This window comes from Cyprinus carpio, chromosome A20, assembly GCF_018340385.1.
Source record: "Cyprinus carpio isolate SPL01 chromosome A20, ASM1834038v1, whole genome shotgun sequence".
Lineage (NCBI taxonomy): Eukaryota > Metazoa > Chordata > Actinopteri > Cypriniformes > Cyprinidae > Cyprinus > Cyprinus carpio.
The window spans coordinates 5,173,457-5,201,325 of record NC_056591.1 but is presented as its reverse complement, the minus strand read 5'-3'; the positions used below and the strand labels follow the sequence as shown (position 1 = coordinate 5,201,325).

Genomic DNA, 27,869 nt, shown 5'->3' with positions numbered 1-27,869 from the left:
CTCAGCTGTTAACACTTTGTAAAAAAAAAAAAAAAAAAAAAAAATCTTCTGCACAGAACTTTCAGAGTGGAGAGAATCCGAAGCAAAATAAATTAACCATAACAGCTGACATTCACAGTACTGCTCTCTCTTCTGCACCCCCAACCAAATCCGAGCATCCTCGGTGCAGATATCTGTGTCTAAACTCCATGACCATTTTGCTTTCGCTGAGTCTTGCCAAACAGTGATGAATCCCGCAGGTGTGTGGGGCTAAACCTGCCTGATCCCCTAAAAGAAGAGTCTGTGTGAGCTGGCCCCTGTGGTTCATAAAGCTCGCCACAGTCAAATCCTTTTGTGTCAGCCATGCATTGTGCTCAACCTGCGACTGTTGTGGTTCTCCTTCATCTCAGCCTCTGCTAACTCATCACCATTGTAAGAAACGAAACATGTGGGAAATGAGAAGTCCGCATAAGTGCTGAGGCAAATATTGGCAGGGCATCTCTGCACAGAGCTTGAGATACAAAAACTGGCTTATATGACACTTCCTCAAAGCATCAGACTGGGAAATTGCTAAGCCCCACCCTCCTTGGTTACAATTCATCATGTATGAATTGAGGATTTTAAACATTGATTTTTTTTATGTTCAGTATTGTAACTCAGTATTTTGAACTCAGTATTGTAGTATGAGTTCTTTATCATCCATAAATTAATAAATTGTTAAGTTAATAACATTTAACTACTTTGGAGCAAATACATGAAGAAAGTGTTTTTTTTTTTTTTTTTTGTGTCACATGTAAGTCCCCCTAGCAATAATGGCTGATTGTACCTTTAGTGATTTTTTAAAGATGGGGCTTAGAATAGGGTCAATTAGTTTGAGTTTCCCAGTTGTGATGTTTAGTTGCTGTGGTTTTGCTTTCTTTAGTTTGTCTTTTTAAATGTCTTTCTAAGGGTTCTTTTGATTTGGAGTGTCACAGATTGCTGCAACTTCATCATATCATATGTCGATGTGACCTAAGGTGATAAATTAATATCCTCAGGCAGTGGCATGCGACCACTGTCTGCTGCTCAATTTGCTGTATGGCCATTAGGCTAAATTAAGCTAAATGTGTCAACCTTTAACTGATCTGAGAGCTGCTTCAAAGTGACAGCCGGCCCAATGGGGCCTGACTACACCAAAATCAAAATCAGCCCGTGTCAGTGGTTCAGTGACCCATTCCTCAGGGTCTCATTTTCTCTGTGCACCTCTCCATGCTCTCCTGATTGATGTCTTGCATTGAAGACTGTTTTTTCATCTTAATCAACCGAGGCAATGACAGCACGATGAAACCACAGGGATCTTGCAGACACAACATCAGTTTTACTTTAAAAGACTCTTCCTTCTTGAACTACACTGGTGCCAGCTTTTCCCCTGTTTGATTCAAATATCAAATACTTGGAATTGTGTCAGTTGTCTTTGTGCACAAGTTTATTTTTAGACTTCAGGGAAAGTTCACTTCTATGATCTATTCAGAACATAAACTTCATTTATTTATTGGTTATCCTAAAGCTGAAGTATGGATGTCAAAAAATAAAATTATATATTATTTCTATACGCTTTCTATACGCTGTGGCTGTGTTTCTGTTATTTGAAATTAACACTACCTGCAGTAAAAAAAAAAAAAAAACTTTTATTCGTTTTCACACAAATTATGATTACAGGTACATATTATTGACATATTATACATATTACCAACACTTTTTCCATACTGCATGATTTTTAAAATGATACATTTTATTATATTTATATAACATAACCAACATTATAGGTTTGGCTTTTCTGTTGTAGCACTTGCAAAAAGCAACCAAATATTGTTTTGCAGAAATGTCGCCACAGGTCTGTTTTTCCAATGACCCTGGGTAAGTTTCTATACATTGTGCTTGTTTAAAATTCCCGACGAGCTGTTTGATTTGCCAAAGCGATAATTTATTTGTTTATTTCATGTCATGTCAATCCTGGCCTGTATCTCCACACTAGAATCACTGCAAGATTTTAGGGTTTCCCCTCTTCAGAATTCCAATGTAATCCCTGTTCTTGGTATAAATGTTTATTAGCCTTTTTGTGGAATTCCCATTATTTCAAATGTGTTTCACAGCACACAGAGCAAAAATACAAGAAACAACAACATCAGCAAGACATTAGAGAGATAAAGCAATCAACGTCTAAAGCAAAGACATCAGCACATAGACAGGTGATATGCACAACAGCACACATGGTCGGCCTGTTAGCAAGCTCATGGATGGAGAAGCACACAAGATGGAGCCAATAACATCCATGCAAGAGTCACGATGGCGATCTCCCACTGGGGATCAGTTAGTTTGCAATCAACGCATGCATTAAATGCGATTGATCAGTAGCAACAAATAGAAAAACAGATATACTTTGTGGCAATAAAAGTCTTTTTTATGCCATCTGCATTCAAACAGACATGTCTATGCAGAAAGGCACAGAAATAAAAATGAGATAAGGGATGGAGGGGTGGGGGGTGGTCATTCTTTCACACACAACTTTCTTGACACATAATGGGGTTGCCTGCACTAGGCAAAAATAATAAATAAAACATGTGATGGCAAGAAAAGATTTTGTTGCCTTTTATTTCCTATTGTATAGAATGTGGGGATGTTTAATTTTAGCCTAATGGCACAAAACATAACAAAAATGAGGAAGATAATTAAGTTTTTTTTTCTTCTTTTTTTTTCAACCACCAAAATTCCATGCGGCACAAGATGAGGCGAAACAAGAGGATCAACTTTAATCCTGGAAAATGGAAGGATGAGGACATCAAAGAAAAAGGACCCCAAGAGGGTCAAAAAAAGAAAATTCTTGGAAAAACAGCAAATAAACCCAAATCACATGAATGGAATGTCAAAGAGTGGATACAGTAGGAAGATGTTTTTTTCCACATGAAAAGGCTCAACCAAAACAGAACAGATAGTATCATGCAAACTGTCCAAGAAATCTGAAGCGAAGGTCAGACTGATGATGTGAATTTCTGTGTCAACATGAAATCTTATGAGTGTGGTGGTTTGTTGCTAAATGTACTCCTATCGAATGTCAGATGAGAAGAAATGAAAGGTAACACTGGAACTGGTCCCTTAGCATACTTCCTGTTACCATTGAATTTGAGAGGACTTGGGGATGTTATTAGATCTATCACAGTTAGGGAGAATTTATCCAAAAGCACAACTGTCTGCCATTAGGTTTCAAAACTAGTACAGAGTAAATCTTTGTATAATGAGCAAAGTGTCCTTGTAAGTTTGAGAAAAATATGTGGTAAAATTAACAAACAGTCTGTAAAGTCAAAGGCCATGACGGACCATATGGATACTAGCTTGCCAGGTAAACGAGTATGACACACTTTAAAGACGATAAAAACAAAACATTTTTTATGCTGGAAGTAATTTTTACAACTTAAAATATAAACAATCAAAGTGTGATGCTAGCAGACATGGTTTTAATTGGTGTAGAGTGGAAGGTTTAAAAAAAAACTGGTCAAGGCAAGACAAATGTTTTGTATAATGCAGGGTGTGGTTTGAGGTAAATTCAAGGGCCTTAATTAGTGTTCTGATGACATTTAGAAGCAATTAAAGGCCCTTTGGTTGACAAATACCAGTACAGGGTGGCAGGCAGATCATCGAACTTTCATAAACCAAACAAGCCTTGCATCCATAATGGCCTTGTAAGCACTAAAATCAACAGCAGGGTTTTGTGTATTATGATGGCTGACAGCAGGAGTCTGACAATTACAGCAAATCCCAAGTTCTCTGAAAATGTTTTATCTTAACCATACCAATTAATATATCATAGTCATACAGCACAAAAATAAAAAAAATTAAATAATAATTTAAAAAAATGTTTATTTAACCTTGAGGAAACAGAGGCTATGTGTGGAGAAAGGTGAGCACAGAAATTCGAAGATATCTGTTCTCTATTAGATGATTTAACGTAAGGCAAGCCTTCAATGTGAGGAAACAAAGGAACAAACAGGAAGGAGGAGTTGTTTCTGTTGCTGTTAGTCTGCTACACATAAGAAATCTCTATGCTCAAAGCATTATTCTCATTTGATTTGTAAACAACTCAAAATGTATCATCTGTCAAAGACACACACACATACGCACTGCAAGAAATCCATTGTGTACAGGACTGATACATTTTGAAGCATCAGAGGGAACTACATGGAGTTTGATACTAATTTTGTACTTTTGTCATAAAGTTTGGCTCTCTGTTAATTGCTGAGAGGACAAAATTAGTATAAACACACAACCATGTTAGTGAAGTTCGGCCCCATGATCAAGTGTAACTCTGAAAAAGCCCAATGCTTCTTGACTCATTTCACAATATCATTCGCACGAGAACTGATTCAGATAAATCAGCCCACGGACTTCAATACAACAGAAGTCAATAGAAATGAATTTGGACACATAAATCATGTCTTAAAATTTATCAATGTCACTGCACAGCAGATAACAAAATATCAAGGCAAGTGACATTTATTTAAAGGATAATTATATACTGTTCAAAATGAAGGAAATTGTATTTAGACTAAGACAGTCATCTTCTTTTTCTTTCATCTGACACAAAAATGTAATTTCTTTTAAATATCATAACTTAGGAGCAAATATTTATATATTTTAATATATGCAATATAGTCCTAATTTAAATGTAATTAATTGACAAACATTTTCTGAAAGTCAGATATTAGTGGAACATGCCCACAGTTAATGTGTTTGAGTCAAGTGACTTTTTTCTAAGAGTTACTACAAAAAAATATATATATATTTTTTTTTTCTAAAAAAAATTTAGTAACATTTGTTTGCAGATGCCATTTGTTTTGATATTTTATATTCTAATCCAGTAACATACAGATATTAATTGTGACTTAAGTGTCCAAATACTATTGTACATCAGTGATATACCACTTTATATCACTATAGACATATGTTTTTATAGCTATTGTTTTAAAGCTAAATGGCTTTTAGTGACACTTTTGAAGTTACACTGGGTTCTCATGGGGGTGATGCTTTGAGAGGGAGAACTCAAACAGAAGAGACTGAAAGACCAAGATTAAGCAAGCACAACTGTAATACATCCATCCCACCTGTGTGTCCCCCGTCACACTCCTCCAGATCCTCGTCGTCACTGGAACATTCTGAAGACAAAACAACATCATCCGTCTTCTGCTGGTTCAGCCAGAGGCGTGTGGAGACAAACCAAAAAGAACAAAGGTTTAAGTGAAGCCAAGTCTACCAATACAAAGAGGATCGTTGGTAAAAACAATAAAAACACATCATTGCAGCAAGCATTATATTTTTCTTCTCTCCCTTATTTCTTAAGGGCAGCAGACCGAGGACTGAAATGTCAGGTTTGTTTTTCTATTTGGGTTTATTTATGGTGGCTGACTCTTCATACATCTCCTACCCTCTCCAGCTTCTCATGGGCCATCACAGATCATCACCGTCTGTGGACGCTCGCCTTCTGCTCGCTTATCACCACCTTCCTCTATCCCACAATTCTGATTTATGAACACACTTGTTCCCGCCCTCTCGTTCTCTCCCAGCCTGGACACTTTGGCAGGGTTGTATTTCACCCCACATGCACGCACAGCCTGTTAATCAGAGTGGATCGGTGCCTCGATAACATAATCCCTGTCGCAAAGCAAGGGTTATGAAATCATAGCACTGATTGAGTTTGCAGTGCTCGGTAGAGAGGACGGGCTTTAACTATTATTGAGTTTGACAGGCTAATGAAACAGAATTCAGATGGAGCCTGGAAGAGCGCCTCCATACTAGGCTAGAGAGGATGCTGACGGGAAAATACATTTGTACTAATCTGATCATAGTTTGAGTGAAAGACACTCGCCACCAAAATACTTAATATGTTTTGGGATGCTGGTATGCTAGAATTCCCATTATCATTTTAGCGTGATTTAGCCAACTGGGATTACATTAATACCAATCAATCATATTTTAGGGTAAGAACTAGGTTTATATTTCTGAACTTTGTGTCCTAATCACAGCGCTGGCACCATATGTGGTTTTCCTCTATTGCAATTCAATTTATCAGCTTATAAGAACACACTATTCTCACTGAGACTGGCTTGACAGGAGATCATAATGTGCGGATCTAAAAGTGCTGTATATTTTAAATAATTATTTTTAAAGAGCATGTGTCAAGGTAGAGCTGGATGCTGCTGAAAATTATGTCGTAACTGCAAAATCAATAATGAGGTCTCTATTTGACCCAATTTTGTAGAGTTATTACTGAATTTGGAATTCAGTACAAAAATAACGGCATGCATAATCATAGCTAATCATTGTTTACATTATCGATCATTGGTGTCACTGCAGAGTAATATGTATTCCATAGTAATATGTATTAGCCAATAGGCCTGTTCACACCAAGGACGATAAAACGATAAAATCATTCTCACTATTAAAAAATAGCAGAGTGCACACCACAGCTATAACGATAAAGGCACAGAGAAACAAAAACGTTGGAATTACTTACAGAATGATTTTTTTCCAGCTGATGAACGATAAAAACATTGACAGTCAATCAGAATCAATCCTGCTATAATGAGCTCAAGAATTTAAAGCGGCAGACAAGTGTGCGCTTGGAATAAACAGATTATATTGTCCACTGGTGTGGACGCTAATATAGTTATCTTTATAGTTATCGTTATTGGTTTGAAAAGGCCTAATATGTAGCTAGTAAATAAATTACATTTGTTATATTTTTACTAACAATGATTATTTACAGTGAAACCTGTCAGGATTTTGCCCTGACACTCTGTTTGTCTTTGTTTCTTGTGTCCATGTTGTCTTGTGTCAAGGCCTAGTTGATTGTTTTTCTCTGGGCCATGTGCTTCTCTAGCCCCTCCTTGTTTCCTCTACTACACCCTCTTGTTAGCCTTGTTGGTCTAATTGTGTTCACCTCTTCCTTGTGTGTTTTCCTCCCTATTTATAGTGCCCCTTGCCCTATTGTCTTTGCTGGTTTGTGGTCATTCTCCCCCCTTCTGTCACTGTCTTTGTTGTCTTTGGATGTGGCTGAGTATGTGTCTCTGTTTCCCTGCCTGGTTGGTCTTGCCATGCCTGGTTGGTTGGTCTATCTGCCATGTGCCTTGCACTGCTTTATTTAATTTAATTTTAATTATTTTTTTTACATGCCCTTATTTGTATAGTGTATTTTAGATTTTATCTGTATCTATCTGTATTTTTAGGCTTTACTGTTAGTGTTATCTGTATGCACCATCGGTTTGAGAGTAACGCAATTTCAATTCTCTGTATGTATGTACTGTACATGTGGAAGAATTGACAATAAAGCAGACTTGACTTGACTTGTTCCCTTGTCTTGTCTAGTCCTTTGTAGTTCCATGTTCTTGACTTGCTGCTTGTTTTAGCATTTTGTCTGTTTTTGCCTTGCCTTCATTTTAATATTTATTTCATTCTTCTAATCCTGATCTTTGGGTTTTCATTTTTGTTTGATTTATTCTTTAAGTTTGTGTGTTGGTTAAATTGGTAACTATTTCTTATTTGGTTACTTTATTCTTAATCAGTTCTGTTTTAGTTACCCCCCTTGCTTTGGAGTAATTGTGTTCCTGTGGAGCTTTGCCCTGTCTTGTATCTTTGTGTTAGAGTTCCTGACCTGTTCCTTGAGTCCTGCCACTGGTTCTACCTGCCTGGCACTTGGTCTGCTTCAGTGTTGGCGGCCAACAAGTGCTCTATGGTGCCTTGTTTGCTCTTCCCCATCAGCCTGGTCTTGCCATCCCCTCTGCAGCTATAATATTCTGCCAGTTGATGTCTTGATGTTTGCCAATTGAGGCTGTTCCAGTGGCCTTCCTTAGCTGTCTCTGTTTACTGTGTTCCTGTTGTGGTATCACTTGTGCACTTCACAGCCCTCTTGTTTAGGCCCCTCACAATTACTCATACTGCAATTGGGTCCTCCTTCCAGATCCCTGACAGAAACCCATGATGCATACTTTTCAGGAATTCAGTTTGTTCTCAAGTTTTTGTTTTTAGAACATCTTAAAGTTAATGTCCTTAAGAATTTTTTTGGGGGGAATACAAACTATTCTTAAATTAGAAAATATGAAGAAAATAGAAGTTAAAAATACTTTTCCATGATTGGACGTTGGATTTGATTGTTTAGACTAGAAAAACTTTCAGGGTTGGAGGTTTGGTGAGATTATGTGTAAAGATGAGTGTTAGGATTGGGGTTGGAGTTTAAAGATTGGAGTTTTAAAAGTAAACTTTTAGCATTTCTCAGATGATGCTTACTGCACCATTAATTAGGGCTAGATTTCAATGTAGGAATTTTGGGTGGTTTCTTTTGCATGATGTTAGGTTTAGGGATTGTTTGTAAATACATTTTGCAAAACTCAAAACTCAAAAAACTTAATTTAGAATTTTTTTGTGGGTTAGCAGAATGGCAGAAGCTAGACCAGCCAGAACCAACACAAAAATTCTTTCTCAAAGGAACTATCATAGTGGTGTTATAATGTTGCTGTATCACAGGGTAGTGACCACCAATGTGACAGTTAATTCAGACGTGATCCTGTCACATTACCAGCAGATGTGGCATTGACAAGCCTCCTCAAGATCAGAGGGTCCTCACCTCCCATAGTTCCTTACTGCTGTTCACTACAGTTTCCCAGAGTGTGAAATCACAGCAGAGATTTGACAGATGAGTTTGTGCATGACTAGTCACAGAAGTGGTGTCAGCGGACAGGCTAGTCCAGAACACAACAGATCAGAAATGACTTTCTGCCTGCACAGAGCACCATAGATATCCAACTAATATCCTATCTACTGTCTGTGACCACAGCTAAGATATGAGGCCAATACAAAAGCAATTCCAGACTGCCTAGAGTGAACTACTTCGCTTCGGAACAACAAAGAGCATTCTGTTTAATTAAAGGGTAGACTTAACAATGACATGTTGTGTTAATGTAAAAGTTTACAGTCTAGCAGATCAAACATCAGATTAAGGCTCTGTTTCAAAAACTTGTGCTGCTTAGCTGTCTAGTCCCTGTAAGAGCACTATCATCTCAATGGTACATCATAAGTGACTGATTTGAAACATAGACAGCAACTCTGTCTATCATAAAAGTACTCATATGGATAGAAATAGTAACTCAAGTAGAAGTACAAGTAAAAATAGTAGAAGTAAAAGTAAAAGTAAAAGTAATAATGTTTAAAGTAAGAGTTAAATGGTATCCAATGAAAAGACTACTCAATTAGTGGGTTACTGGTTACCTTGGATCTGATTCAGAACAAGCAAAATAATGATGTTGGTGAAGTTCATGAAACTAGGGATGTTTTCTCCCCATTATGACCACACGTGAGAGGTGTTGTGTCAAAATCTTGATGTACCTCTTCAAAATAAACATTAAAATGCCATTAAATGCCATCTTTTAAAAAGAAAGAAATGGGAATAAGACAGAATTTACAGCATGTTTGACAATGATGAGCCTGTTTTTGCAGTGACATCAAATCTACTGTCCCTTGCTGGCATACTTTACAAAAAAAAAACTATTTCACAGCTGGCTAAATCCAATTGTCACAAAATTTTCATGCCATGCAAAAACTTATTTTGGGAGCAAAATATTCCTCATTTTCTGTAGAAATCATTCTCCATTCCTCATTTTACCATTCTCTCACATAAAAACATGAAGTCATGAGGGACTAGACGCGAGGTGCTCAAGAATGTACAGAGTGCTGAAGTGATAGATATTGTGCAATGCCATGGTTATGAGGTCATGTCATATTTAATAACTGTAATGGCCTGTACTAGGAGCACCCTGGTGAGTACAGTGTTATAAATGCAATCAGTGCATCAAAAATATTCAGCTATTTCTCTAACACCAGTGTCTCCTAGAAACCAAAGCCCAGGAAGATGAGTGGATGGAAGATTTAGCAGCGTGTATAGCCAGACACTTTTGTGCCTTGTTTTATCGACACTACTGCTCTGTCATCCCCAACAAGACAGCCATCTCAAGCATTTGTTTCGATCGGGTCACTTCTGATCTGCATTATCATGTCAGATCTTGGCTTTGACAGACGGGCATGAGAAAAGCTTGTATTACAAAGAATCGATGCCATCAGGCCATATCCCTGTCAAAGGCCTGCCACGAGTCTTTTTGCTTAAGCCTGTCTTCTGGGATGGTCGGAAGAAAAATCAAGATCAGAGTGGCTACGTTTACATGCACAGTTTTTGGTTCAATCGGACTGAATTCATTCCAATTGATGAATCTGAATGTAGTGTTTAAATGAACACTAAATAAAGTGATTGGGTTGATGTGCATGTTTATATGTCACAAGCTTTAAATCGGAATCAATTTTTTTTTTGACATGCGCACACTGCACAAATATAGAATTTCTCACTGTTTGCACATAATAACCACTCTCCTACACGGTTTCTTTATTTGTTTTTAACAGTAGAATTAATATTTATCCATTTATGGATAAATATACATACACTCTGTGGCATGCTGCTCATATTTATCACACAGTAAAAATGCCCCTCCCCGCACCCAAAACCGGTTGCCTGTGGATGAGTATCCAAAACAAGGACTGGTGAGAGGTTGTCCTGCTCCACTTCACAATTGCCAAATGAAAAGAGAGCTTTATAATGAGAGCACACGCAAAAGGAAGAGCCATATGTCATACGTCATACACTATTTCTGCATCACTGCACATGTACAGTCCTTTCAGTTTTGGGGATCAGTCCGATTAAGTGTTTAAATGCACTCTCAATCGTATTAGAAAAGGAATAAACCACCCCCTTCAATCCGATCGAAATTTCATTCCGATCGAGCTCAATCGGACTGAATATGGTGTTTTCATGAAGGCTTTTCAGTCCGATTGAGCCGTCAATCTGATTACAAATGGATTATTTGGTTGCATGTAAACATAGCCAATGATATGTATTGTTGTCTGGCTAATATCACCTTCACTGAGTGTCCTACAGGAGTTTAAATATGTAACACTGCATGGTAGACGTAACAAAGCATTGTATCGTATCCTTTAGGAGCCTGGACAATGTTCCTTGTTTCCAATGAAACATTGTGTATTGAGAACAGTAAATAAATGAAAATAAATCAGTGGCATTGCAAAAAATCATTTTTCATTCCTCAACCCTAAACATATTTCTAAAGTCTAAAGTCAACATTATTTTCTGGTTTCTGGATAGAACAGCCATAGAAAAATAATACCCGCAATTTCCTTAGCACTACACTAAGTGGGGAGAGGTTAATGAAATTCCAGCACCAATACAAACACAGATACAATTTGCTTTATTAAGATTTTTTTTTTTTTTCAGAAAAAAAAAGAAAAGAAAAACAAAACCTTAAACTAGTGAAAGATATTGTGATTAGTTCTCAGAAAATCTATATTTAAGTAAGCTTTTTATGCAGATTTTTCTTCCTATTTACACAAAAATTTACATGTACAAAATCATGCATAACAGTTGCAATGCCGTACTATTTTGTACTGTGTGGCTCACTGCAAATGTTACATTTGCATCATTAATTCCACATACTGTAGGCAGAGCAGTGCAAAAGTGAAAAAAAGAGAAAATTTGATTTTAGGGATGTGGTGCATTTGTGTATCTTCTTTCATACACAGTACAAGCCTGCGGACTCCCCTCAGCACACTCTAATTGTTCCAAGCCATAGCAGGCAGTTTCAAACAGGGTCATTTATCTTGCAGGGCAAAGGAAATGGTCTTTGGCCTTGATCTTTAATCACTCCCCTGCCGCAGTGTGCAAGGTCATCAGAAAAGTGGTGACAAACAGTCGTACAGAACTGCCCTCGTCGTGCTGAGACTCGCTGACTAAAATTAGAGAGTGACACGGGCCCAACAGGATGTTTCAATTACAGCCCGAGATCAGGACAGGAAAAAATGAAGCGTCCAGTTACTGCGTGTGCTCTGTGTGTAATGGAGATGCAGAAGAAAAGGAAAATCTGGACAGAGAACCACAGGACAGAGAAAAGGCAGAGATGGGCAAAGGATTGGGATCCACACTGATTATAGAAAAGTCTGTTATCCAAGAAGAAAAGAAGAGATTTTGCTGCTAATGCGGAACTCTATACCTAGAGTATTTGAGATTTCAGAAAAAAAATCAAAATGGGAAATTAAAGGATAAGCACATTTTGGAACACTCTGAAGAAATCAACTGCTAAAGTCATTGTAGACAAGGAAGAGTTCCAAATCATTTCAAACCCATATTACTTGATGTGTAAGATAAGAAAATGCAGGATGTCTGAGATGCTCTTTTCCAACCAATGAAAATGAACTCAATCAAACCATAAAAGTAGACCATACAACAAGTCTTCTTGCTTTTAAATCCATCATGGCACTACCTTTGTGGAAAGCACTATGTCCTTATTTTTCAATCAAAATCTAATTGTAATTCATCAAGACAAACACTCAAATCACAACCTGTAAAGCTGGACATGAATGTAAACACTCTTTTAGTTCTTCTAAAAAAGCAGCTATTTCATTAGCTTATTTATGCAGACATCCGTAATCCAGACCATCTTCCAAACCATCATCCAGACAGCAGCCACATTCAGACAATACATCATTCTTGAGAGGTTTCATTACACAATCAAAAAGAGATGGCAGTATGTTTACCCTGTGCTTATATACTCACTGTCATTCTCTTGCTGGTTAGAGAGGCTAAATGTGAGCAGTGCTGATCTGAATACTGATCTTGCAGGGAGTCTGAGCACAAAGGGACTTTCAGTGAGCACGATGTGTTAGATTCAGCCCTCAACGACTACCATTCACATCTACTCCAGCGAAGCCGCAAAAAGACCTATACTGAAACTGAGGGACATTATTAATAATGACAATTCAGTTAATCATAATATCATGTATAACCATGCATGTTGAACATAAAATGGTTCCCAGAACTGAATGATAATAAACCTAAAATGCACACGCTTTCATAGTTCTGGTAAGGCATTTCATTGTAGTGAATTGATAAATTTTGATCTCACCAATTAATATGAATCAATTTTTGTTGTTAATTACACAAATAATAATTATAGTTATTACATATATAACTAATATTATTCAACAAGTACTTCCTGTCCTCAAATCAATTGGCTGAGTGGCATTCCAAGAGTGCTGATATACAGTCCTGCATGCACAGGGACTTTACACAGTTTTTATCAGTTGATTTATCTGTATATACATTGATTTCACAGTAATTTTTTTTTTTTTTTGTAAAATAATACTATTTAATTCTGTAAATTCTTGGCAATTTTTTACAGTGTAAATTTGTGAAATTGTATATTGACAGTTGAACTTCTTTTAATCATGAATAGTTTGACAACTACACTATCAAAGTTACTTTACCAATATTTTTAACACAAGCTGTTGTACAGGGCTTTGTGTTACATGCTTACATTAATAACACTATTTGCTTTTGTAACACATTTAGCTTCTCAGTGTCAGGGGAACTGAAATAGATTGAGGCGATTGTGTACACTCATACAGAGCAGAGGATTGTTGCTTCCCTGGGCCACATGTTCGCACACATCCCCTGCATGCTTTTTTTTAATGAGCCCTTCACCCTGGAAGTCCCCATCCATCTGCCACCTTCATATAATTGGGACCACCAAACTATCCCAAGGCACCCAGCATCCATCTCTCTGTGTGCAGCATAAGAAAAAGAGAGTGAAGAGAAATTACCACGCAGATCGCAAAGAAGTACCTCGTTGCTGCTGACCTTTACATGATTCTAATGTACACACGCTCTGTGCCCATCTACAGGCAACCACTTTGGAGCCAAAGGGCAATGAAGTTCAGGCTGAAGGGACAACATATAGGTATTGTTGTGAATTAGAATTGCTATGAAGAAGCTACATCCTGAGATCATAAAATGGCACAAGGACTGCAGAGGCTCTGAAGTGAAAGCTGTCTGTGAGACTTTAGTGCACTAGGTGATTTCAACATGCAGGAAAATTTATGTGCCCTTAAACTGAACAACCTGTGTAAACAACCTGCCATAAACTTTATGGCTTACAACTTAAAATTCTTTGGCAATGTACATACTGCAGATCTTCAAAAAAGATAGTGACAACCACATTTACTGTATATTAAATGTAGTGTCTACTGGGTTAGGGTTAAGCGATCTAAAATATGGTTATGCAGAATAAGACATTAATATGTGCTTTATAAGTACTAATAAATGGCCAGTATGCTAGTTATGTGCATGCTAACAAGCAAATAGTTAATAGTGAATAAAAAGTGTTACCAAAGAATGGGAACAATATATTTTCTTAAATACACAACTATCCAACATTATTATTTTAATTGCAATAATCTATTTAGCACAAATAAAATTTACATTAAATTCAACATTTCAGATGATAGCATTTAACTAAATATACCTTTATAAACAGTGTTCGAATTGTAAAAAAAAAAATAAGGGGGGATGGTGTGCTCAATTTCTTGGGGGGGGGGGGTGTTCGTTCAAAAACAGATTCATTCAAGGAATGAAACAGTGTTGCTCTACACTGTTGTCAGAAAAGTACATTGCTTGTGCAATGAATATAAAAACATAAAAACTCATACATGGGTCTTTTTCTTCCATTGCTTGAATTATAAGGGCATTCTGCATTCTAATGGGCTTCATCGTGCAGTGAATGCTTGGACTCTCAAAATATGTTTTTGTTTGTTTTTTGCAAAGTCGATGACATACTCATCAGCTCTCCTATTGTCTCTCAGTCCCTCATAATCACAAATACAGCACAATGACATTATGTCAGGGGAATGTCTTTAAATTCTAATCAAGGAAAAATCATACCTTCTGTTGTCTTCTTTTTAAAGAACTTCAAAAGTTGCACTTGACCAATTTTGCATGAAAAATGACGGAAACTTGCTTCAGCTTGTGGCAGCTTGTTACAGTGCCGAGTTCTGATTGGCCAGTCACCGTTACTTAGTTCGTGAATTATCATAAGTAGAGAATTTTAATATTTAATTTGCACTATAAATTTTACATAATACACAACATTATAAATCTAAAGGGGATTTTTAGGGGAAATGGTGGTTTCACAGGAGGGAAGTTTTTTTGGTATTTTTTTCCACCAGGGGGATGCCATCCCCCCTAAATTTGAAACCTGTCTATAAATAGAGAATAACTACAATGCCATGCAAGAACTCAAATCTGTTCTTTTACACAAAACCGTAAATCTGTTCTATCACACAAAGCTTGCAACAGCATTAGAAAACAGCTGAGACTCTAAACAGCACTGTAAAATCCCAAAATACATCCGTTATAGAGTAAACGAGTTTGTTGTGTTTCCATTTTGACTATTTTCTGATCTATATTTTACTTTCACCTCATCCCTATATACTCAACACAAATTGCCTCTCCTTGCTTTTTTCCCCCTCCATCTTTTTCTCTCCTCCCCCACACTTAAACAGCAAATAATCAAGCCGTGTCCTGTCGGCTACATTAACTACAGTAATTGCGTTGGAAGAAGTTGTCTTTCTTTCTGTTTAGTGGAAATGAGAATTCCCCACTGCTACTCTCCTTCAAGTGCAAGACTTGCACAATCAGATAATGACTACATCCTCAACAGGCATTTATTTGAAGCAGTGGTTATGGAGTAGTCATCTAGAATATCTAATGCTTGTGAGGCTTGCAGGTTTAGCCGTGACTCACACATCGTTAAAACAGCACATAGCTGAAATCACTGGAATTAGTCATTCAGTTTGGAGGTGGATGATGACAAGTGACGTAAACAGCTAAATGAATTGAACGCTTGGAGCTGGAATCTGGCATAATGCAACACAAGATAAAGACCATCATCTGTTTCATAACTGTTTTGATTGTGTTGTATCAGAGAGTACCACAAAATCATTGATTTCAATGAAGATGGTGCACTACAAAGACAACAACATATTAGGGTTGGCATTCTGATGTTTGCAACTTTTGCTTAACAAACTCAAACACAGACATCCATTGATGGATGAGAAGCAGGTTCAGTTGTACTTTCGGCAATCCAATTCACTGTATTATCTGTTTCCAAACTCTCAAGATATATGTTGCGCTGTCCTATCCATAGATTGCTCCATCAGAGCTTCCTCTCTGAAATATCTTCCTCTCTAAAATTGCCTGAGGTCCAGAAATGAACCCTCCTCTCCAGGCGATGTCTGGACAATTATATACCTAAAAATATGAATTGACGGTTTTGCCAGACCAGGGTATCTGCAAGATAATTAAGCTCATATTTTAGACTTTTAAAGACCTTTTTAAGACCTGCACAGAAAAGCATGATTTAAAGTTTTATAAAATGATAAACTTCACATTTCAGTCTTTAAACTATTTTTTTTTTTTTTTTAAGAAAATGGAGTCAAAAATATAAAATATTATATTAATTTAAACAATTGTTATCAATCATTATATGAATTAAATAACATATAAATATATGTTACTGTCTTAATTGTTTAAAGGGGTGATTGATTATGATTTCACTTTTTGAACTTTAGTAAGTGTGTAATGTTGCTATTAGAGTATAAACAAGGTCTGCAAAGTTACGACGCTCAGAGTTAAATGCAAAGGGAGATATTTTCTTTTAAAGAAATCGCTGTTTAAGGACTACAAAAAATGGCTGGTATGGACAACAACAAGCTTCTTTGTGACATCACTATTTCTGAGGGAGGGGCTTCATAGAACCAGGACAAGAATGTTTTGACAAGAATGGAAACAGCAGTGTAGAATAAATGTAAAATATGTGAAAATTATGTATTTTTTTTTTTTAAACGAAGCATGTACACGTAACACTGCACCCAATAAACACAATCAAGCCTTCGAAAAAAGCTGACCACCACCCCTTTAAATGTTTATAATGCATTATCTTCTTGTCGATCCACCAGCTCACATTTACAGCTGCGTAAAAACATGGGTTGATTCTCATGTTGGTCTGAACAAAAACAGCAGATGGGCTTACTGAAAATGCACATTCATTTGGAACCGCAGATATACTGTATATTGGTTTCCCCAGTAATGGCAGTACACAATGCATCACTGCACCTTACTTTGAAATGTGCAGTGCTTTATTTATTCACTGAAATCATAGCTTTTTGAAGTTTTATCGTCAGCTGTAATGCAATTCTTGTCCTACCGTCCCCAAATTTAAGTACTCCTGAAATCATAATTAAGACTTTCTTGTACCATTTAAGATTTTTATGGCCTTAAATTTGATACAACTAAATTTAGACTTTTAAAGACCCATAAACTTTCCTAGTTTTTGAGAATGCCATTGTTTTTCCCTCACTGAAAGTTTCATCTGTGTCTGCGCTGCTTTCTGCTCTCTTCACTCTTCACTGCATGCATGGCCACATGTCTGACCCTAGAAACAGTTAACCATGGTTGCAACTCAGGGCGCAGTAGAACCCAAATGGCTCTACTGGGCCGACCTTAATATGCTTGATATAAATTTGATTTTATTAGAAAATAGTGTTTGACATTTATTTATTTCATTATGTCAAAAAGCTATGTGGTCTGGATGGACGCATCCACCAGCTGGCAACCCCTGCTCTAGTCTGTACAGTATGTGCCCTAACACATACCGAAGCAGCATTTGGGCTCACACTTGGGCTCTACAATACAATTCCAGGACAGAAACAGACGGTAAAGGAGAGCTAACAGTGGGAATGTGCCCTTTACCTTCAGACAAATCTGTCCCGGAGACACCCAGGTTGAGAAAAAGTATAACTACATCTAGAAAATGTTGCATAACTACTTGCAGCTATTAGTATTGATAATCCTTTTATTGCTAATTCTGAAAGGGATGCTGACTGCACCCTCTGTTAAAAAATAAAAAAAAAAAACTAACAAAAAAACAAAACACACCACTAAACAACATGTGGCTGCGTGCTCAGTGTGGTCTTCAGTCATGTCAGCATTTCTACAATGCCTCTTGCTTCTGTTGTTCCCTAGTGTGTAGAAGCATCATTGAGCAAACAGTGCCCCGGGGCACAGTGAACAGCCCTTGCTGGAGATGAATGGATATGCACGCTTTCAACTACTCTTCTACCAGAGATCAAGTGTGAGGCAAGACCTCTCCCAGGAGTCCCATCATTAATTAGGCGTGAGATTGCTCTACCGCCCCTGCCTGGAACAATTCAATCCGTCTATGGATAAGATATGATCGCAAACCTCTTACTTCTCGGACCCTGGAGTGTCCTGCAATGGTAGGGAATCAGAGGACTGTGCCAAATAGCACCTAACAAGTGTAGCCGCAGGTCCCCATACCACTCAGTACAGCCTAACATCGGTCACAGCCTGGGACCCTCAGGGGTGGAAAACCTGTCAGCTTCTACAGGTACTACTCTTGCTGTCTATGCTGACAGGCAGCAAGGGAGTGCTAAAAGTGAGACCTATGGAAAATTAATTTGTAGGCATAGCATGAATCAAAGTGCATGAGGGCTTGGAAATTGATCTGGGACAGCATGTCTTAGAAAAAAAGAAATCTCTAACACTTACTTAAAAAACACTTACAACAAACCCAAAATGGAGATCTTGTTGGACTGAAAACATTCCTGAAGAAGTATTTTGACTATATTTATTAAAGATTTTGTGGCTAAAACCTGGATCTCTGATTTTGCTATTAATGTGAGAGTGTCTTACAAAATTCACAGATCAAAGCAGAAAAAATAAGGTGCTCATAAAATGTGTCATTTGTTTCACTGAATTGCTTTTAGAATGCATTACAGATCAATTAGCTTTTATGAGCTATAGCACTTTCATTGACCATAATATTACAAATTATAGTAGGATGTGTCCTGGAGCAACATTCCTGTCAAATATTGTCAACCCTAACCTAACCCCAAATAACTCAAGGGGCTATGATTGGTTGATCAGAATGGTACAGTTAACAGCCCTCAACCTAAGCTTAGTCTTAAATCCCAACCTTAATTTTGTGTACATCACTTAAATTTGATATCATTACAGGACCAACAAGGATGTTAATCCAGGAGAATGACTTAACAAATGCACAGACTGTAACCATGTACAGTAATTATATTCACTCAGGTATCTATTCTCTATCTCTATATTGCTTCTGCTATGCAGTGTCACAGGAATGCTGGAATCTATCCCAGCATCTTTGGCCAAAAACAGGGAAACACCCTGAACAGGTGGGCTGTCTCTCACAGGGCTAAATTACACATTCACACTCTCACTCACACCAACTGCAGTCTCTATTTCACCTAAACTGTATCTCTGTGGATTGTTGGGGAAATTTAAGTACATAGACGAGCCACTCCAACATGGAAAGAACATGCAGAATCCAAACAGAATGAATTCCTGATTTAGCCATGATTTAGCTGGGGAACTTTTTGCTGTGAGGTAACAGTGGTAATATCCTAACACGATATAAAAATAACATTCACTCAGGGCTGTGGCCTACTAGTTAACATGTTAAGTCATGGGTGATGTGAGTTCACACTCAGCTCCTGTGTTATTGGAAATATAGATAACTAAAAGGCCAAGAAGGAAAAAGAGCCTTCATGCCCTGAAATGGTCGCATGTGAGTTTAAAGGCTCTTATCAATGGTTGGGTTGCCAACGCACTGATGAAGTCACGCTGCAGTCAGCACTGACATGAGAGGTTATTATTATGTTGGTTGATCTGTTTAAAGGTGAGGAGAGAATAAGTCTTGTTGGCCTGTCACTGAGTAGTGCCCCAGGGAGAGTTATGGCTTTAATACGAAGACTGCTGCTTTAATTTTTCCCCTAGCATCATTGAAATGGACAGCATGATCAGACATTCATTGGGCTCATGTCAGACTGTGTTAAAACAAAGCATTGTGGAAGTCGACAGACTCCACAAGGCATCTAAACAGCACATAGAGTACAGCAAAATGCTTTCATCATATACGCACCCTTTTATCATCCCAATACTTTATTTTATTTCTTCTGTGAAACACATTACAAAATCTTTTATAGTGTTAAGCTCCAAAAAAAAAAAAATTTGCATAAAATTATAAAAAATTATATTAAATGTTATCTAAAACAAATGATAATGATAGCTTTGTGTGAAGAACAAACTAAAATAAGATGTTATTCATCATTCCCCTCATTTGGATCACACAAATGCTGACTTTTTGGCTTACTAGTCACATATGGTACAATGTTTTTAAAGGGGTCATATGATGCGATTTCTATGTGTGTTATGTAGCTATTTAGGCATGTAGAAGATCTGCAGAGTTACAAAGCTCAACGTCCCCCACAAAAGGATTTATTCTATCTAAAAGAGAAGGCTGATCCAGACCGGGCTAAAACGCCTCATTCAAACACGCCCTCACATGTCTACGTCACATGCCGCGCAAATGTTCATGCAAAGAAAGAAGGCATGGTTTCAGGAACCACAGTAGTGTTGATGCCGCCATGTCAGGGAGACGCTGTGTGTTTCTGTGCAAAAGCAAAATAACTTTATTTGGCCTTCTGAAAGTAGATGCAATGTGGAATCATTGGTTAAGATTTTTTTTTTACAACAGAAAAGCACAACGCAGATGTTCAAATTTGTGCAACGCATTTTATGGACAACATTTTTGTGAACCTATAAAGTAACCTACAAGGCTGGCTGTGCAAAGGCTATTTCTAAAAAAAAAAAAGAAAAAAAAAAAAGAAAAAAAAGGGAAAATTCCGACTTTGCTATGACAATCTGGCGCTCATTCTGAATCAGCTACTGTAAGTATGTTTTCTTAATATTTTAAGTATTTGCTATTGACTTTTAAAAAGCAGAGTTTTGCGCCGTGTAGAGTATCGCGTTGTGTGTGTGAGAGAGAGACTCACAGTGGAGTCAGCTTTCTTAATCGTGGCTTGTGTACTGCAAACACATATGAGCATCATCACTGTGTCTGTCATGCGACTCTGTTCCCCTTTCGGTCATGAACTGATGGTAAAACTAAGGACATTACAGTATGTCTTTACATTTATGTTGAAAGCTGAAGCTCGCGATAAAGGGGCGTTAAATTTCTGACGTGTGCTTGTGGTGTTCGTCCAATCACAATGCACTGGGTCAGCTGGCCAATCAGAACAGACTGTGCTTGTTGGAAGGAGGGGCTTTGTAGAAAACAACACGTTTGAGAGAGGCGGGGCATAGAGGAATTACAATAATGTACAGTATTTGAAAAATAATGTTTTTTTTTAAACATTAAAGCATGTCAACATACTCTGTAACACCAAATACACAAAATAATGATCTTTAAAATAGCATCATAGGCCCCTTTAATGGCAAATGCCATTGTTCTTGCCATGACTAAGGCAGAGATTAAGATTACTAGTAAAGTACAGGTAAACTACCTCAAATTCAGTCTGTTCTTCACACAAAGCTATGCTATTACTTCAGAAGACTTAGATTATAAGTGCATGACTCATCTGGGTACTTTTATGGTGTTTTTAATTTTGGAGCATGTCAGTATAAATCACCATCCATTTGCCTTGTGTTACCTTCAGCTTACATTCTAATTTTGTGTTGCACAGAAGAAATTAAGTCATAAATGTTTGGAAAAACATGAGATGATAATTTTTTCCCCACTTTTTGCCCACCCTCTTTAAGTGTTTTACATATTTTACAGTACATAAATGTTTGAATGCTGGACATGGACACTCACCATGCCTCATTGGGAAATTTCAATAACTTTAATACTAAGAGGGCAGTAGGCAAAGGCTTAGACATGAGAGCATGAGTCTCTTAACTTCACATGTCTTACAAGAAATACAAATGCACAATAAACACATCTTTACACTGCTGAGTATGTACCCAACCCTCACAATTTTGTCTATAGCCTTGGTTCAAGGAGATAAAATGTAGAAAAGCAATATATATTACCTGAATGGTGGGTGGTGAGCGCTGCTTTCGGGTAGTGGTGGTTGACAGGGTGGTGGTGGTCTCAATGAAGGTGGTGGACATCTCTGGGGGCATGGAGGTGGTGCTACGTGAGGGGCTTCTGCTGGTGGGCACATCCCCCACCAGTCTCACACTGCCATTTATCTTGATGTTAGCATGACCTTCAGCTGCCATGTTGAGAACCTTCAGGCCATTGTAATAAAGTCCAGAGAGCTGGCCTTGATACGGTCGCTTGCGGTCATTACCACCTATTGAGATGGTAGCTTGGGTGTTAAAAATGGTCAGCTGACGACCTGAGGGGAAGACCAGTGAAGGAAGACTCAGTCAGAGTGGTTTATGTCATTATTTATTTATTATTTTTTATTTTAGCTAATTGATTAGTGTTAGCATTAATGGTCTAGCTTTTAAAATCCAAGCATAGTATTAAAAATTAAAATTTACATTTTATTTTTTGTGAACACTTTGCCGTGTTCACTGTGAGGTGCTTCTCATGCAAATGTTTTGGGGCAAATTCCAAATGGCTTTTCGTATGGTTAGAAATAGAAACGCAGGCCGATTAAAACTATTACACATTTACAATTCCATATTACAGCGGGCAAGGAAGAAAGCTCATCTCATACATTTCAAAGGAATATCATGTTGATTCATGCATGGAGAACCACTAATGGGATTTCAATGTGGTTTTAGATAGTGTTAAAGGGACTTTATAATCATCTTATGTAGTTTAGGCAATGACCTTTAAAAAAGCATTTAATGGTTAATTTGATAAATGGTCACCCCGCCCATTCATCCTGTTTTTGAATGAAACTGAAGAGGTGTCGGTCGATTTCATAACTGGCTTCAAACACAAAAGTGTGTTAGTCAGCAAAGTGGCATTTCACTTCAGCACCAATTTGTTGTCTTTGGAAACGTGCTGCATTAAGGGATGGGTTTTTGGGCTATTTGACAACTAACATTAATGCTATAGAACATCATTCCAATGAAAAGATAAAAACAAACATCCTGGCTTTTGTTGAGTTTTGGTTTAGATTTAAAGTTAGAGTCCAGAAGCTACAGTCCATACTTATGTTATCTTTATTTACCAGTCCCTTTAACTGGTCAATGATCTGATGGAAATAACAAAAGAGGATCACAATCCACATAAAAAATAATACTCAACGAAAATATTACATAATGGGAAGGGAAGTAAATTATGAACAATTTTAAGTTAATTAGTGGCAAAAGGCTTAGCAAAGACTCATCAGACCTGTTTGGACAAAAATATAACGCAACGACATGACAAGGAGCATATGAACGCAAATTAAAAAAAAAAAAAAAAAAAAAAAAAAAACACTGTGGGTCTTGTGAGGGTTACCTTTCTCATGTAGCCAATCTTCGACCGGCCGGGTATATTTGAATGGGATTTTCTTATTAGCCATTTGATAACGCTCATTGTCGATGTTGCCTTTAAAGTTTGAAAGTTTGAAAGACATCTTAGCACATTGCACATTTATACACTGTTTAAGAAGGTTTAGCTGTGTTTAAAATGATTTAGGTCTTGTTATCATGGGCAGTTTAGGTTTCATTGTAAGGTTAACTTCAGTTGTAAGATTATAAGGCATTTTTATTACCTGGTAACCAACTAAATAAACAGTTTAACACATATAATTATTGCAGCAAGAATCACACACCACATTTAGAATGCACAACAAAATACAGGCATCTGTTAAAGCAAGACATACTAACAATTCATTTCAAACTGCATCAGGTGATCTCCTGCTCAGCAATCTTCAAAATGGGGTGTAACTATTTTCCCACTGGACATCACATGCTTTTACATGTCAAGGTGCCAAGGAACACTTTACAAACTATTAAGGTAAGGGAAAGAGAGAAGGGAAGTGAATGAGAAAGAGAGAGAGACAGAAATAAAAGAGATAATGTGTAGAAGCTCTAAACCTGCTGGGAAATAAGGCTTGTGATGACAGATCTGAAGAACACACTGCATACAGATGAGATCATTACAGCATGGTGTGAGGCCTGCTGCTGCGGGGTCCCTTGAAGCCCTCTGAAGCATTGGGCTGCTTGTATATTTTGCCATTATTTGGACTTTGTTACACTTTTTTCTCTGACTGGAGTAAAGTGTTAGGGCTGTAAGATGTATCAAACATCTGCCATCTTGGGTGTACAGTACTTATGTCACATCCAACTGCTCTTAACAAATGCTGTAACCAGTTCATCAAAGAATCTTGAACTGGAGCTTTTCATATTTCAAGCACATGTTCGATGAGCTTAACAGCATCTGTACGCATTCACTTCACTGCATGAAAAAGAGCAGCATGAACGCTCTTCATGTTGGGTAAAGTAATATTCAGCATCAGTGTAAGTAGATGATTACAGAATTGTAATTTTTGAGTTCCTATGCATCTTCACGTACATTAAGCAAGTGGGAAATATACTTTACAGCAGTATTCTGAAGAAGTTGTAATGGGTAAAAGAAGAAGAAGAAGAAGAAGAAGAAGAAGACCTACAGCTTGAGAGCAAAAAAATACAAAAAGGACTTCAAAAGAGCAAAGCTACTCAACACATCTCACTTAACTAAAAAAAGCCACTACCTTCTCAGAACTTCTGAAAGAGAAAAAGGTGCATTGAATTGGAGTCCTATTCAGAAACACAAAGGTTCTACAGTGACAGGGATGTGAAATGGACGAAGCCGGTGGCGATTCAAGGCTCCGCTTTTCTTGTGCTTTCCTTTTTAAATAGGCAGAAAAGGGGCTTCAAAGTTACTGCTGGCTGAGGAGGGGGGATGTGGGTGATGTAAAGGGGTGAGGGTGGGGGTAATAAGTAGTTTCCAGGGCTGCCGATGCTTTTGATCCTGACAGGCAGTGCATGCAAGCCTGGGGCTGGAGTGGCTTTTCTGGATGGAGGCCTGCATGCTGGAGAGATCCAGGAGAGCTTGAGGGTTTGGAAATTCATTTTAGAGATCAGACGCTTTGCCAGTGCTCGCTATTTGTCATGTTAATGTGAATATATTATGATGATCTTTGCAGAGCTTTCTAACCTCCAAAACATGTATTGTGGGGATTTAGGTTAGAGTAAAGACTGAATAGTAGTGAATGAAGACATTTTATATTATTATTCTTTTTGGTCAATATTATTCAGTGAGAATGGCTATGGCAATTGATACAGTAAGCATTAACCATCACAACAATTTCTTATTTGAATAATATAACAAAATAATACAAAATGTCTACATTCACTACTGAACCTTGGTGCAAGTGAAACTAAAATTGGGTAAGGTAAACAACTTAAAGTGTGGCTTTATAATTATAAAATTATTATATGTTACAAATACATTGATTTGCATTGAACTGAACCACTCACACAACAAATACGGTGGAAAATCACATCTGGAAATGTTATTTGCGGCATCTTGTTGATACCCGACCACTTGTGTATGACTGAGCCCATTGATTTCCTTTATTTACTGCATTCCTCTGCTTACTTGTTCAGCATCTCTAATAGTAAGGAATCTTGCATTTCATTCAAGGCATTCAAGTGAGGATATTTATTTATACAGTATCTGCAAAACACATTTCAACGCAGCTTTATATTTTGTTATGTTCATAATGGCTTAATGTCAATGCATCAATGGGCGATATGATGTTATATAACGATGATATATGATCCACCGTTTGAAATCTACATTATTCTTTTATCAGTTTTATCAGTACCTCTTTTAGGGAACAAGACTGAATACTGTAATCTAATGTAATGAATATTTGAGTCTCGTACACTTGCATTTTTTTATTTATTTTCAAACATATAACTGAGCGATTTATTTATTAACGTAAATGCATATTAGTTCTGTTATATTTTAATAGCATGTTAACGGTTTTCCAAAAATTAATAATATAAAAAAGGTCTGTTTTTTTCTGTGGTGATTTGTAATTGTTTACATCGTGTGTAAGTGTTTACAGTGTTTACATTGCACAGAATGAAACACGCCATCACATAGATTTCCATTCTCTATACTCTGGCTATACTCAACATCACCCTTATGAATAAAAATGTGCCCAGATCACACTTCAGCAAAAATTAAAATACATACTAATACTACTGCTAATAATAATGTGTTTATTTATTTGTTTGTTTGTATGAACCAAAACCTGTTTTTAGGACTGATAAGTTTTTACTTAATGTAGCAATAATTTTTATGAAAATTAATTTATATTTATCATGAAAAAATACTACCACAATGCAAACAATTTACATGGTTCTAAAAAGGTTAGAGAGAGAGAATTCTGTTATAATCTCCTCAGATGCACAATAGTCACAGCTTGTGGACATACTCTTTGCATAGTTTACTAGGGCAAATCTTTAACCAAACCGCCCCTACAATATTAAAAAGAAAAATATTAATGTATGTATCTCTTATTCCTGTATGAGCGCTTAACTTCACAACTCAATCCTGGGGTGTCATATTCCATCCATAAAAGCTCATAGCAACAAAGGAGCTCTAATCTGTGAGAGATGTCCAAAAAGCCAATGGTGTCTGTTTCCTCCCATCCATCAGCACATTTGTGTAGGTTTCCCGCTAGAACGATATCTGAATCACTCCCTTAAGATGGCACTGCTTTAGTCAAAACAAATGCTGGCATGTTGTCAGTATTTCCTCTTTCAGCGCCAGAGATTTGCGTTAGGGGGCCATCAACAAATGCTGAAAGCATACACACAATGTGCAGTGAATTCTGTTGCCAGTTCATCATGGTCCATACTGCTGAGAAGTGAGAAGTGTCTGTTCCTCATTGGTATGCAATCTAACCTTAACTACTGCATGTTCTGTTCAGCAGTTCATAGGACGGATATTTGTCTGCATTGACTAGCTTATATAAGTTCTCTTGATACTGGTTTCCTGGGGATACATGAGACTTAGCAAATTTTTTTTTTTTTTTTTACATTTGCTAGATATCTACAAATCTACAATAAATCTGCATATGACTGCCACTAAAGAAGGACATCAATGAATAGTTTTACATCACACCATTGCCCACTGCTGCTAACACTAAACCTGTCTAAACCATGTGCAAAAGTCATGCAAATAGAACAAGCAAACAGAACCCATTATAATCACTGTTTACACTGGATACAGTATACAGATGCAAACTAAATTTCAGACATAATCCATGAGATTAAGACTGCTGACAATAGGACAAATGGAAGAGTTAAGGAACATTCACTTTGATCATTCAAGAAAGCAGAGAATAGCTTCATCAATTGTAGCATCACATTTGAAATCTATTGTCAAATAATTACTAATAACCTGCCCTGATTTAAAGGTTCCCACTTCTCCAATGAGGAGCTTGACCTTGTTGCTGCCTTTCATTTATCCAATTTATTTATTTATATATTGTATTGTTGTAACGGACATGCTTTCAACACTGCAATCCCAGCTGAACATCATTATTCTTAAGCCACATGAATGGAAAATGCAAATCTCAATAAAGTAAAATGAACTTTTCAGTGTGCAAGAGTGTCCTGTATAAAATACAGATCTCTTTTTAAGTACACATTGTTGTTTTGATCTAATGTAGCAGTCTACAGCACACTAAAATTAGTAAAAGTCAAGTTACCTTTATCTTTATAACTCTTTATAAAACAGAGATTGTTTCAAAGCAAGCTTCCGTATTAAGCAGGAAAGCAACAGAATCAATAAAACACATGTAAAAAATTAGGCAAATCCAAGTTGTGTTGTAAAGCAGCTGTAGCAAGAAAATAGTGTCATTATTTAGCTTCATTTAGTTTGGTGATGGTTCAGCTCAGTTTCAATAACTGTGTAAAGTTAATTCATTATGAAATACGTTTAATTCAGCTATAAGCAGCTCTACTGAGAACTGTAAATTCAATGTTGATTTCATTCAGTTTAATAACAGTGTCTATGTTGCTAAATTAATCAACGGTGAACACATTAATCGACACTGAAAACACATTGAATAAAATAACT

General features: G+C 37.1%; 1 protein-coding gene across 8 annotated transcripts in view; it reads right to left on the bottom strand.

Annotated features, from left to right (window-relative positions):
• LOC109108241 (neurexin-3b-like) overlaps positions 1 to 27,869 on the bottom strand; it is a 352,875-nt gene that overhangs the window by 7,062 nt on the left and 317,944 nt on the right. For 5 of the 8 annotated variants that reach the window (XM_042777419.1, XM_042777423.1, XM_042777424.1 and 2 more), the window contains 2 exons: positions 23,244 to 23,333; positions 21,872 to 22,182 (listed from right to left, as the gene is read on the bottom strand). In XM_042777419.1, the coding sequence (XP_042633353.1) occupies positions 21,872 to 22,182; positions 23,244 to 23,333 (401 nt within the window). Of the gene's footprint in view, positions 1 to 5,114; positions 5,197 to 6,103; positions 6,113 to 21,871; positions 22,183 to 23,243; positions 23,334 to 27,869 lie in introns of all 8 variants that reach the window. The other 3 variants (XM_042777425.1, XM_042777426.1, XM_042777427.1) reach the window with 3 other exon arrangements.